The sequence below is a fragment of the Corylus avellana genome, chromosome ca4, assembly GCF_901000735.1.
Source record: "Corylus avellana chromosome ca4, CavTom2PMs-1.0".
Classification (NCBI taxonomy): Eukaryota; Viridiplantae; Streptophyta; class Magnoliopsida; order Fagales; family Betulaceae; genus Corylus; species Corylus avellana.
In genome coordinates, this window is record NC_081544.1 from 571848 (window position 1) to 584490 (window position 12643).

Consider the following 12643-nt stretch of genomic DNA (forward strand, 5'->3'; position numbering starts at 1 on the left):
ATTTGGGATTCAAACATTTCTACACTTATACTCAACAATTTTTTTTCTCACGTGCATGTCCATCACCATATTGGTACTCTCCCCCTCAAACACAATTTAAAAAAAAATAAAAAATAAAAAATTTATGGGTCATTTCCAAGATTTTTTTTTTTTTTTTTTCAAAGAAAGGGCGGAAAGGGGCGACCAATGTAATTTTCTCCTTTGGCGTGACCATCGGGGTTTTCACCCGCTGTGGAATGTTCGATTTAAGCCATAACTACTGCCTGGAAAGGTGAGCCCGTCACCACAGCCCCACTAAAATACAAGTTGATAAAGCTTCCTTCTTAGTAGCATCTCGTTCACAGACTACTACCATAAGTGAATTCGAACCCATCAAACCATATTGGTACACTCCCCCTCAAACATAATTTTTTTTTTAAAAAAAAAAAATCAATTTTATGGGTCATTTTCAAGATTTTTTTTTTTTTTTTTTTCTAAGAAAGGGTGGGAAAGAGCGACCAGTGTAATTTTTCCCTTTAGGCGTAACCATCAGAGTTCTCACACGCTGTGAAATGTTCGGTTTGAGCTATAGTTACTGCTTGGGAAGACAAGTTCGTCACCACAACCCCACCAAAATGCAAGTTGATAAAGTCCCTTCTTAGTAGCATTTTGTTCGCAGACTACTACCCGCAAGCGAGTTCGAACCCCGTAACTACTAAGAAGAAAGGAGGAAAGAATTGAACCTTATCCCTTGTTACTTTACCAACTCAACTACCACATTAGTGGTTATTTCCAAGATTATTTGCATGTGAGCTATGTGGGTTTGTCCACGGACTCTTGTTTGTACCTTGTTCTATGGACCTTTGATTCTTATTTCAATCTGGGTTGTTAATTGGTACATCGTGATGTCTCTTTGACTTTTTTCTTATGCTTACATGTGTTGCACTCCTATTGGATGTAACTTTTGGTGGAAATAAATGGATAATTTCACAATGGCTTTTATACACAAACTCGTAGGTATATTATATATACACTAACCAAGAGTCATAAATCTAAGACTTTTACTTAACTCAAAGGCCTCGATCCATATCCGGTCCAAAGATTAACAAATTCAAGCAACCCTTTGTTCAAATTAATTAATCCATGCCTCTTCTTCAAACCCAAAAAAAATAAAAAAATAAAAAATAAATTTTTAAAACAAAATAGTTTCATGCATGCATGATATATAAAGGCCAATATATAGCTTAATTTATGAATTGGTTTTACATTGAAACCAAGTGATATAAAGATTAAAAAGAGATCAGAGGGAGCTATGGAACGATGTCGTACGAGGAGACTTGCAGCTATGATGATCATTATACTGATGCTAGTTGTAGCCGAAGGTATGGATTGGTACCTGTTTTGCGCTAAAAAGTGTGATTCTAATTGCAGTGGATGGCGGCTCCACTTCGAGTTATACATGGAACATGTTGCTGATTGTATGATCAAATGCATAAAGCGTCACTCTCCTTATAATTAGCAAATATATGATCAGGTCATCTACGATTGTATTGCAGGTAGATCATGAAAACCAATTTTTTTTTTTTTTTTTTCATCTCATATATATATATAAGCCTTTCTCTCTCTTTCTCTCTTTCGATCGGATATGTAATAAGAAGGAAATAAACTATGCTCTTGATCTTAATAAATTAACTCTTACTTTAAAGAGTTTAAACTGCAGATTGAATATTGTGAATTTAATTATCTTACCATTTTTCTGTATTTAATTATCTTTTTTTTTTCTTCTTCTTCTAATACTACGATGAGTAACTATTTGACCCAAAAAGAATGACCCAAATTGATTCAAAAAAATCACTCAATCATGGTTCTAATTAACATAGCCTATTTTTACATAATTGATATCTTGCCAATTATGTTGATGAAGAGCAGTACAAAGAAGAATTTCCTTGTTCGATTCTGAATGACATTAGGTTCGCTTGGGTTGGGAGTTATGGGCGCAGGGCAAGGACTCTTGTAGCTAGTTTGTATAATTGTATATATCCCAACATTTGGGCCCAAAAGAGGAATGTCATTTGCTTTGCCCACAAGTTATCACCAAGGATATATATACTTCGTTAGCTTTGGGCTTGCATGGAATTTCTTCTAGTCTTCGTGGGAGTTGTTGGCATGTTGCTGGTAGTTTTCTCTTTCACCTTCTTCATCGCGAGGATTTCCTTTGGGTTGTAGCTGTAGATAGGACATGTTGTACAAGGTTGATAATAACTATATATATGTACTCTTTTGTTTGGTCCGTTTCGGTTTTTTTTTTTTTTTTTGTGAGCTGTTTCCTTTTGTTATTTCCCTGTATTTCTTTTGTTTCTGTTTTTCTGTAATGTTTCTAGTAAATTAGTTTGTACAACTGTCGTATGTTTCTTGTTTTCAACTCATCTAAAAAAAGAAGGCATACTTTGTTAAATATTAATTTAAATATATTATTAAAGTAAAAATCATGAATTCAAACATTATCTTTATCGTTTACCTCTTATTTTAATTAAATATTTTGCATGTTTAATCTAACTTATTAATTGAGAATTTAAACTTACACGTAAGGCGAAGCATTATAATATTAATTAAATAATTAAGCTTTTGGTTTATCTTCCATTTCAATTAAAATAATTCATGTATTGTCTAGTCCTACTCATAAAGGAGATTATTAAAATAATTAAATTCAGCATTTCCATTTTCACAGTACTTCTAGTAAAACTTGGGCAAGTTTGGCATGGATCTTCTCTTTATCTTGCTTAAAAGCTTCAGATTCTACCCCAATCTAATCAATTTTTTCACCCGAATTCGATTTCTTCCCAACTAGTGCTTCAACCTCAAACAGTACCACTCCTTGAGACTCTGAAGTTATCCGTTTTTCAATTCCTTCCTCTGCAAAAACTTTTTTCCCCCAAATAATCCGCATTAAAAATAATACAAATTAAATATTCAAATTAAAAAGATGCAGTTGGAAATACAAGACGCCCCCTCACACACAGAGACGCACATTTGGTAGACCAAATACTCTTACAGTGGGGTAAACCATTATCAAATCCATGACTAGAAGGATGGAACTCCAGCCTTCATGAGTGATTGTTTTCCCTGGGGGAGAGGGGGAGGGGGGGCCATGCATGCCGACTTTTAGCGAACAATTTGATTTACACTTCGCGAGTGGTGTTTGGAGGACATGTTTGAGACATGTCTTTTTTGTTAAAAGGCACATCATTTGACAAAATGAACATGGAAATGGCAACAACTCCAGTACATTTTGTGATGGATCACACATCTCTCTCTCTCTCTCTCTCCAGAAGTCACTTTTTTTCCTTTTTGACTTTATTCATAGAGCCATAGAGCCTTCATTATGTTCCATATGCATGCATGACATCATGTTAGATAGATTTCCTCTAAAGAACACTTCCTCTCAAGTAACAAATTAAGCTGTGGCCGGCCACCACTTGCGCATTCCTTTCTTGTCATTCAAAAGAGAGTAATGAGGCCCTCCCCATGATCAAAGAATGACATTGTTGTGCAGGTAAAGCAGATACACATAAAGATATATAATGCATTACATGTTGTCAATAGGGTTAGATATAATTCCTCAAAAGAACTTGTGTACCCTTAAAAAGTGCATCTTCTTTTCCCACCTTTCTCTTTTGCATTTTCCAATTTAGTTTAGTATCAAAGCATATGTTTCAACAAAATAAGATATCTCTAGATCATACGTCTTCTTTCGGTCGGCAATTGCATGAATAAAGTATATATCTTTGTGAGTTTCGCTTATAAATTATTCTCTTTTACCCGATTGCCTCGATATTGCATAGAAAGAGAAAAGAAGAAGATATTATATCTAGACATTGGCCTCAATGAGAAAAAAGTAAATTAAGAGTGAGATACATGCATATAGCTTTCTGCCTCCAAGGTTCACTGGATGGCATTCTTTTATAAGTATATACAAAAACTATTAGCCTCCAGAGAGCCCCTTATCCCATTACATATATAAAGCAAGATGCTTAATTAAGGTATATTATGATCATCAGCTCCAGCGTTTTTTGCATTGTTGAAGCTATAATGGTTATAGTCCTCAGCGTGAATCTCAAGGTGGGATGTGCTTGATGAGGTTGAATTGTTAGCAGAATACCACCTGGACCAAAAGAGATAGTTGAGGAAGTTGAGGAAGCTGAGGGCGGCCAGCAGCCAATAGAAAAGATCTAGCCTGTCTTTGTTCAGATCATTTTCATGGAGCCAACCACCATTTGAGGAGCTTGAGGTGATCTTATTCACCAATGAAACCAACAGGGAGCTCAGATAAAACCCAAAGGAGTATGAGCAATATGTCATGGCTGTTAAAAATGCTTGCATCCCTTTCAAGGATTGTTTGTAAAAGAACTCGATGAGCCCTACAGCTGTGAACATTTCAGAGAATCCAAAGATTAAGAATTGTGGGGCGATCCAAAAAATGGATAATATTTTGCCTGAGTTCACCGCTGAATCCCTTCTCTTTTTCTCCATAATGGCAGCTGCAACCATTGAAAATGTTGCAAAAAAGAGGCCAAATCCTATCCGCTGTAAAGGGGAGATTCCGGATTCGTGGCCTGTGATTTTTCTGGCAAAAGGGACGAAGAAAGTGTCATAGAGAGGGACTACAAAGATGAGCAATATGTATGGGATGGCTTGAAGGGAAGCTGGTGGGATGTGGAAGGATTTGGTAAGCTGAGTGTTCATTGCACTTCCTTGTTGAACTGAGAATGTTTGGAGTTGAGCCAAAATGGTGTTGAAAATAATGGTGCATGCAAAGATGGGAACAACTGAGATCAGAATCTTCACTTGATTCACTTGGGTAACACTGCACAATCTCCATGGGCTTTCCTTTGTATTAGCCCCATCTTGGATTTTGAGACAAGCCTTGTCCAAGAACCTGATATTTTGACCAAATTGTTAATTAAAAAAAAAAAAAATCCCTAAACTTATTAAAATATAAATTTGGTTCTTCAATATGGTCAAAAATTGCGGAACTTGCAGCAATTATGCCACCATATTCTCAAGCATGCTTAAGAATTGAAAAGGGAAAACAAAGAAAGAAAGAAAGAAAAAAAAAAGTAACTTGATGATGGGGGCAATAAAAATAGGACGGAAAAGATAGCATCATAGCGTGGACTAAAAAGATTCGTTCAAATTGTTTAAACACCTACTCGAGTAAATATCAGATGCCTTTCACGTATGAGCTGCCAATTACATGCTGAGTGAAATGTTTGAACATAATGAAAAGTTAAGGTTAATTAATTTGCTGATCATATTCTTTAATCTTATAAATCTTATTGCATTTCATGTATGATCTGAAAATGTGTGACGATGAAATGGAAAGAAATGCCTTTGTCTTTGAAATATACCTGAACTTTTCAGTGTGAAGGAGACTGCCAGTGTCAGAAGACAATGTAACGTGGTTATTTGGTACATTGCCTTGGCTTCCGTGAAGACTTTGTCTGTTAGATGGACACACCTGCTTTCTTTTTGAAAATGCAGCGACAAAAACCTGAAAAAGAAACATTGCGGAAAAGACATACACATTTATTTTATTTTATTTTTAAGGAAAAATTGGTAAATTGAATGAGATACATAAAAAAATAAAAATTGGAGTTAATTAATTTTTTATTATTATTATTATTTTATGATCCTGAGCTAGCAGATACTACTACTTTTACTGATATTATATTTGTATTTATATTTTAAAACCTTATATTATTTATTTATTTATTCAACAACCACAATCAACATATATGGACAAAATTGCATCCATAATTGGCTGAATCAAACAGTTAAAGCCATCATGGAGAACTTTAATAAATCACTAAAATGCATTCTTTATTGGCAGAAGAAAATACCAAAATATTCATCCCAGGTCATAATTGTACAGTAAACTCATATGTATGAGGAAATTAAGGAATCAATGAAATTAAATTATTCCTAATAAGTGAGGTACAAGGTATACACATGAAAGATATATATGACAAAAAAAAAAAAAAAAAGTACTTCTCTTAATATAATAGCTTACACAATAATATAAAAAAAATAATATTACTTTTCACATTTATTTATTATATTTATTTTAATTGACATGACATTAAATCACTTAAAACATGTTTTATATATATAAAAGAGCGGTTGAGAATAATTACTTGAGCAATGGGGGTGAAGATGCTGCCTTGAGGGGCCTTGTTCCGATAATAAAGAGTACCAGAAACCAAGCTGATTAATCCCATAGCCATGGCCGCAGCAGAGACTCCAAAGCCAACATCCATGCCGGAATGAGTTTGAACCCACACAAGAATAGTAAGGGCAATAAGTTCACCCACAGAGAAGGCAAAATAGGCAGCATTGAAGTAGGTGGAGAGCTTCTTGGATTGCTTGGGATTATCTTGGTTGAACTGGTCAGCCCCATGAGCAATCATGTTGGGTTTGACACATCCACTCCCTAATGCCACTAAGTAAAGTGCCACAAAGAATATCAAAGCCTTCATGCCCTTTGCTTCTTTACAGTGTTCTCCATCACTCAGCATGTTGCAAGGTGGTGGCTTTAATTGTGGAAGATGTGCTTGAACTGAGAGTAATATGAAACCCTGCACAATATTCAAATAACAATAAATTAAAAAAATTAAAAAAAAAAATAAATAAAGTGTAAGATTAGAAATCATGTTCTCTCTCTGATCACACACATAAAGAAAAACAGAAAATTTTACTGTTCAGAAAATATAATTTGATAAAATAATAAATAAAAAAGGAGTATACGTTGAGAAAACAGTAAGATCCAGACCAGGACCAGTCCTCTCCACAGGATAATAGATGTCATTGTTGTTGTGCCATTACAGCACTTTCGGTTCTTCAAAAGCTTAAAAAAAAAAATGAAGTAATTGGCCAATGGTGGGCTTACAGCCACTTGCGTGTTGTGGGGGGTTGACTAGTTAGCTAGAGAGTAGAGAGAGACAAAAAGTGGAGGGAAAAAGAAAAGGTGATGTGAGATAAAAGGCAAGAAGGCTTACAGAAAGTTCGACAAAGCCAAAGATGAGCATGGTCCAGAAACTCCCAAGATAAGAGTCTGAAAGGTAGCCGCCAAGGAGCGCGAGGAGAAAGACAGTTCCCACAAAGTTTGTCACTATGTTTGCTGACTTTGCCAAAGAGAAGTGCATCTCGTTTATCAAATATGTTATCAGGTTGTTCCCAACTGCAGCTATGGCCATTATCTCAAACGATTGTATCCCTGTGAAAATACATATATAATCACACACAATATTTATAATAAACTCCCCAACCCAAATATATGCATAACCAATGCAATAGTAAGTGTAAAAACAAAGTCTGAGAGAAAGAGATAGCAATAATATTAAGAAAATTACGATTATAAGATTGCCTGAGTTGATATTACGGTAAAAATCAATCTTTACTGTTACGTTATCCCAGTAGTATGACACTTATATAAGTATCTATTTATATTTTAATACCCACATATATATGGAAAAAGCATGAAAGATGAAGATGAGGAATTGAGCAATTAAGTACCAAGAACAAAAGTAGCAGCTTTCATCCCGCCATGTTTGATAGGGTTGGAGGGTCTCCCTCTCCAATCAACAGTGGTATCTTCACACACTCCAGACATTTCCAAGCTCTCCCTTTTACTTCTCTCTCTCTCTCTCCCAAAGCAAGGTAGCAAAAGAGAAAGAGAGATAGGACTTGCTAGAATTGTTATGCTGAGTTTGAGGCAGATGAAGTGGCTTGCTCTTAATTTATAAAGCCAAGCTCTCTACCTCTGTCGCAAAATGAAACTTCCTGTGAAATTCTAAACCCACACGCACTATGCCCACGTGGAGAACACTTCCGCCAGAAAATGGATAGAGTTGGTGTGCTTTTTTGATGAATGAAGCGTGTGGGTTGCGTTTTGTGAGTAGAGTTGACATGGAGAGTTGCCTTTTCGGCCCCCTTAATTTGGTGGTCCATATCGAGCTTAGTAATATCTTCTCTCCCACATATGATATATTATAATAATTCAAAATCCATTTCTTCCTTTTAATTTAATTATATTATTAATATATTATTAGTGTTTTAGGGAACTTAACAAACACATGATTTTTAATAGGAAAATAGTAAGTGTTCTTCTAGTGTTTTTTTAGTTTCTTTCTAACTGTGATGTGGCTTTTTAAATTAAATCATTAATAGATTAAAAATCAATAATGATAATCTCAAATTTAACGGTAATTTTAAAAGTCAAATCACAGTTAAAAGAATACCAAAAAAATACTAGAAGAATACCTAGCATTTTCTTTTTTAATATATATATAATATAAGTTTTTCTTTTCTTTTTTCTTTCGAGGAATGCCACAAGTTAAATAATGATATCATTTTGTTATTTTCTAATTATTTTAATGAAGAGTAATAGTTCCCCACATTCATTGTATCATTCTATACTCATGGTATCTTTTTTGTCATTTTCTAATTATTTTAATTAAGAGTAATAGTTCCCCAACGTTCATGGTATTATTTTTTTTTTTTAGTGTAAGTCATATTAACCACTCATTCTTGTAATATATTTTTAATACAGAACTTAATTATTTAATTATGTTCCACTCAAATGAATTTTTTTGCATCCTATTTTTCAATATATATATGTATATATAAGATTAAACCCACTATTTTTAGCACAAACCCACTTAATACGTGGAGATGTCTTCACCGTTCGTATTCGGTAAGAGGAGATCATGTCCATCTTGTTATCAAATAACAGGATGCAAACTGAATTCATTATAAAAGTGTTGTATGGGTACGTATGCATTGATCGTGCATTTTCTATATATGAAATATATAGAACCTATTAGAAGGTAGCACATGATCGATCTTTTGTTATTGCACTAATTTTATTTTATTTTGGGTAATTTTGCACTAATTAAAGTAGATGAAAATCTGATAAACTATATATGCATATGCAAATAAAATTGCCAACAACTGCTGCCTTTTTCGTACAAATGATTCTACCACTAGCCCTATATTTAATTCAGCTCACATGCATGCAATCCTTTTTGATTTTATGATCTTATGTTATCCTCATTTTATAATCTAGATTCTTTGCATTCTTGTCTAATGAGGTAATACATCCAAAAATTTCTGTTTCGTGAAGTGAGCTCATCTATAAAGCAAAATCTTCCTCATATGATCTCATACACATAATATATGAGATTTATAGTAACAAAAATTATAGGGTAAAGTCCATTATTTAACCCCATCAAACTACCATCACAATGACAATCTACCCCCCAAACTATCAATTGCGATAATTTATCCTCCAAACTACCAAAACAATGACAATGTACCCCCAATTTTTTAAAAAAAATGATGAAATTACCCTTACTAAAATAAAAATATGATAAAGTCAACTTAACCCCCTCAAACTACCACCACAATGATAATCTACCCATAAAACTATCAATTGTGACAATTTACCCACAAACTACCAAAACAATGACAATGTACCCCCAATTTTTAAAAAATGACAAAATTACCTTTACTAAAATAAAAACTAAAATTTAATTTTTTTCAAAATTTTAAGGGTATTTTTGTCTTATTGAAAATTTTATAGGGGTAGTTTCATCATTTTACTAGCATTAGGAGTACATTGTCATTGTTTTGGTAGTTTTGGGGTTAAATTGTCGTAATTAATAGTTTGAGGTGGTAGTTTAAAGGAGTTAAGTAGACTTTACCCAAAATTATACAATAACAATGCAAAAGGTTTATAATTATATTTTCATATTTGTGTGAATCTTGTGACTAGAGAGGTACTGAAACTTCAGATTTTAAAACCAATGGATTAAGTCAAATTGTTAAAACTCATTAGGTATGTTGGCCTAATTAAGAGAATTAAGAATGATAAATTATTATTTATCTCAAAAGTTTAAATTAATAGAAAATGATAAATTTCATCATTTAATTAATACTAATACTCTCTCTCACGTATAGGATCAAACAAAAGTTGATTAATTAATACTTTAACAAGTTGGAATAATTTGCAAATCAAAAATGGTTTCTTAGAAATTAACATCCTGATTAGGAGAATCAAGTAAACTATGACATGAAAGTACATAAGATTTTGAGAGTGGGAGTAATAAATAAATAAATTGAGAAAAATAAATAATAAATAAAGTTGGAGGTTAGGCAGGTTGTAATTGTAGGTGGGTTCAGCACTGCACTTAGTGAAAGAGGAATGATGAGTTTTGAATTAGTTTGCACTAGTGCAACGTACTGTTAAGTGCTTATTATAATGCATAGTTTGGTGCGGGGGAAAACAAAGACAAGGAAACCAAGTCAAAAGGTTGTCGGTGTTTAAAAACAATATTATGGTGTTCAAAATTTTTTGTGTTCATTGGATAATTAATCCACTGCTTTCTTGTAGCCTGTAGGTGCTTTTTATCCTTAGTTAATTTGTCTCATGCAAAGTAGATATTGCAGCTGCATTATAATCTTCAATTAATAAGAATGTCGAAATTGACATGCTACTTATATACCTTGCTTATTTGTCTTCCAAACACCAAAAGGGCCTCATACACCTTACCTTTTATCATAGGCGCAAAGGAGCATTATCTACTTTTCACACATATTTGATATACGTAAACGTGACGTACTTTAAGTAACTTTTCATATTAGCCATTTAAAAAAAAAAAAAAAAACCTTAAAATGCGTCACGTCAATCTATATGAAATGACTATGAAAAGTACATTAATCTTGCAGTTGTTGTACGTATTTATTCCTTTTAGGTGGACTAACATAGTCATTTATTTAGTTTTAGCATTTTAAGCCCATAATGAGATGGGTCAATTAATTTTGTGGACACATGAAGACGAAGCCAGTTACTCTTACCCTATATATAAGTGAAGTTGGCCTATTAGATTATATTAGATCATTATGTGAGTAATAGTCTCTCTACACACACAAAACACAGTTTTCTTATATATGTTTGAGCATCTACAAGAGATTCAAGAGTCAGATATTGAAAGCTTGTCTTGTGATTAATGGAGGTATGTGAAATTCTCATCCTTGATCTATACATACTATGGAGAAAGAACAGATCTATTATTAAAATATTCTAACAGCAATATTTCTATATATGGCTATTGCCAAGATTGCTACGAGAGTAGAGAATTACAAGTTTTGTAGCTTTAACACACTGACCAATGCTAGAGAAATTGTGAGTTGGAACAAGTACAACTTGAAATTAAAGGATTTTTCAATCTTTTTCTTTTCTTTTCTTTCTGGTGGCCCAATTTGAAGTATATATGAACGCTAGATTGGACTAGCCTAATATGAGATAGGTGTAAGGGTCTAATTTTTTGCATTTGATCGATAATGGAGCTTTAAGCGTATTTGATAAGAGTAATGTTACATATTATACTTTCATTACACTCTCATCTTATTGAGCTAATGTGATAATGTCCATCAGCCTTTAATTTTTTTATTTTTTCTTTTAACAATGGTTAAGTTAAAAGTTGATAGATGCTGGCATATTAATCTCACTATAGTATGTAATATGTAGCATTAGTCTCAATATACTAACACTTTCATTTCAAAAACACAATAATAACTACCAATTCAAATCTTTTTATTTTTTAGTTAATTCCTTCTTTTTCTCTTTTTTTTTTTACACTTTCAGTTACGAAAAAGAAGGGATAAAGAAGAAACGAAACAAAGCATCTTTTATATTTTTGACCTTCTTTTCTTTTCTTCGATCAATTTTTTTTTTTTTTTCTTCTTTTTTATTGAAGGGTCAAGCCTAGATTCACTTGTTTATTGACACGTGTCAGTAATGTATAGGTTTGTCGGCAATAGAAAGTCAGTGTTCAATTGCATGCCACCTTAGACAAACATGATCTATGTTATGCTTTGATTTTAAGGTACAAGAAAAGGTGTTTTGAGAACAAAGCGGGAGACAAAGTGGAGACAGAACATATGAATCCTAAGCGGATCCCATATATATATATATATAATCCTATGCACAAAAAAAATAGGGGTTGAGAAATTTGGTTTGCCCACTTGAAGTAAGTATGAGTCATACTCATGCCTATATATCAACATTGAAAAAGCCTATTTTTTCTCCACAAACTTCGAATCTTGTGTGAAAAAAAAAAAAAAAAAAAAAAAAAAAGAAAAAAAAAATTGCAAGAATTATGTTTATATAGTAGGCAATATAAAGGATGAAGTAATGTTATTTAGTAGACTGTTATCTGACTATCATATAATTTGATGATGGACAATGAAAATCAATCATTAAATCAACATTTGAAATAAAGAAAAATTGACTGATTTTGATGACAGGTGAAACTTTTTTTTTTTTTTTTCTATAAAATGTATTGTCAAGAGATTGGATTCGGCTTGGGTCTTATACCAATTAAAAATTGGACTAGTACTTGGGATTGAGACATGTTCCATAAGCAGACACAAGAGACAAAGTTCTAAATTTCTAATCCCACCGAATTTAGTTCCAACTAAAATTACGCCCAAATCAAATCCGTCAAGATTTAAAATTCATTCTTTAAAGTGACCCACAATATTGCTATTGGAAAGGTAAAACTAGTGTGGAAGTTGGCTATGATCGCCAACCACAATATTTCTA

The 12643-nt window shown here is 33.0% G+C and overlaps 1 protein-coding gene across 1 annotated transcript; it reads right to left on the bottom strand.

Moving 5' to 3' along the window:
- Positions 1 to 3820: 3820 nt before the first annotated feature.
- On the bottom strand, positions 3821 to 8752 carry LOC132177153 (protein NRT1/ PTR FAMILY 4.3-like). The gene is made up of 6 exons (XM_059589389.1): positions 8693 to 8752; positions 7552 to 7792; positions 7035 to 7252; positions 6174 to 6614; positions 5388 to 5530; positions 3821 to 4915 (listed from the first exon to the last, which is right to left on the bottom strand). Exons 1-6 carry the CDS (start codon positions 8750 to 8752, stop codon positions 4015 to 4017), a joined length of 2004 nt encoding a protein of 667 aa, XP_059445372.1. The 3' UTR covers positions 3821 to 4014.
- Positions 8753 to 12643: the final 3891 nt, after the last annotated feature.

Bases quoted from the DNA above. Each gene is read 5' to 3' on its own strand.
- LOC132177153 (XM_059589389.1), bottom strand. From the start codon at position 8,752: ATGGACATGATCTCCTCTTACCGAATACGAACGGTGAAGACATCTCCA. The intron at 6,615-7,034 runs GTAAGCCTTCTT...AATATTGTGCAG, and splicing joins TTGGCTTTGTCGAACTTTCT to GGTTTCATATTACTCTCAGT. The intron at 5,531-6,173 runs GTAATTATTCTC...TTTCTTTTTCAG, and splicing joins TCTTCACCCCCATTGCTCAA to GTTTTTGTCGCTGCATTTTC.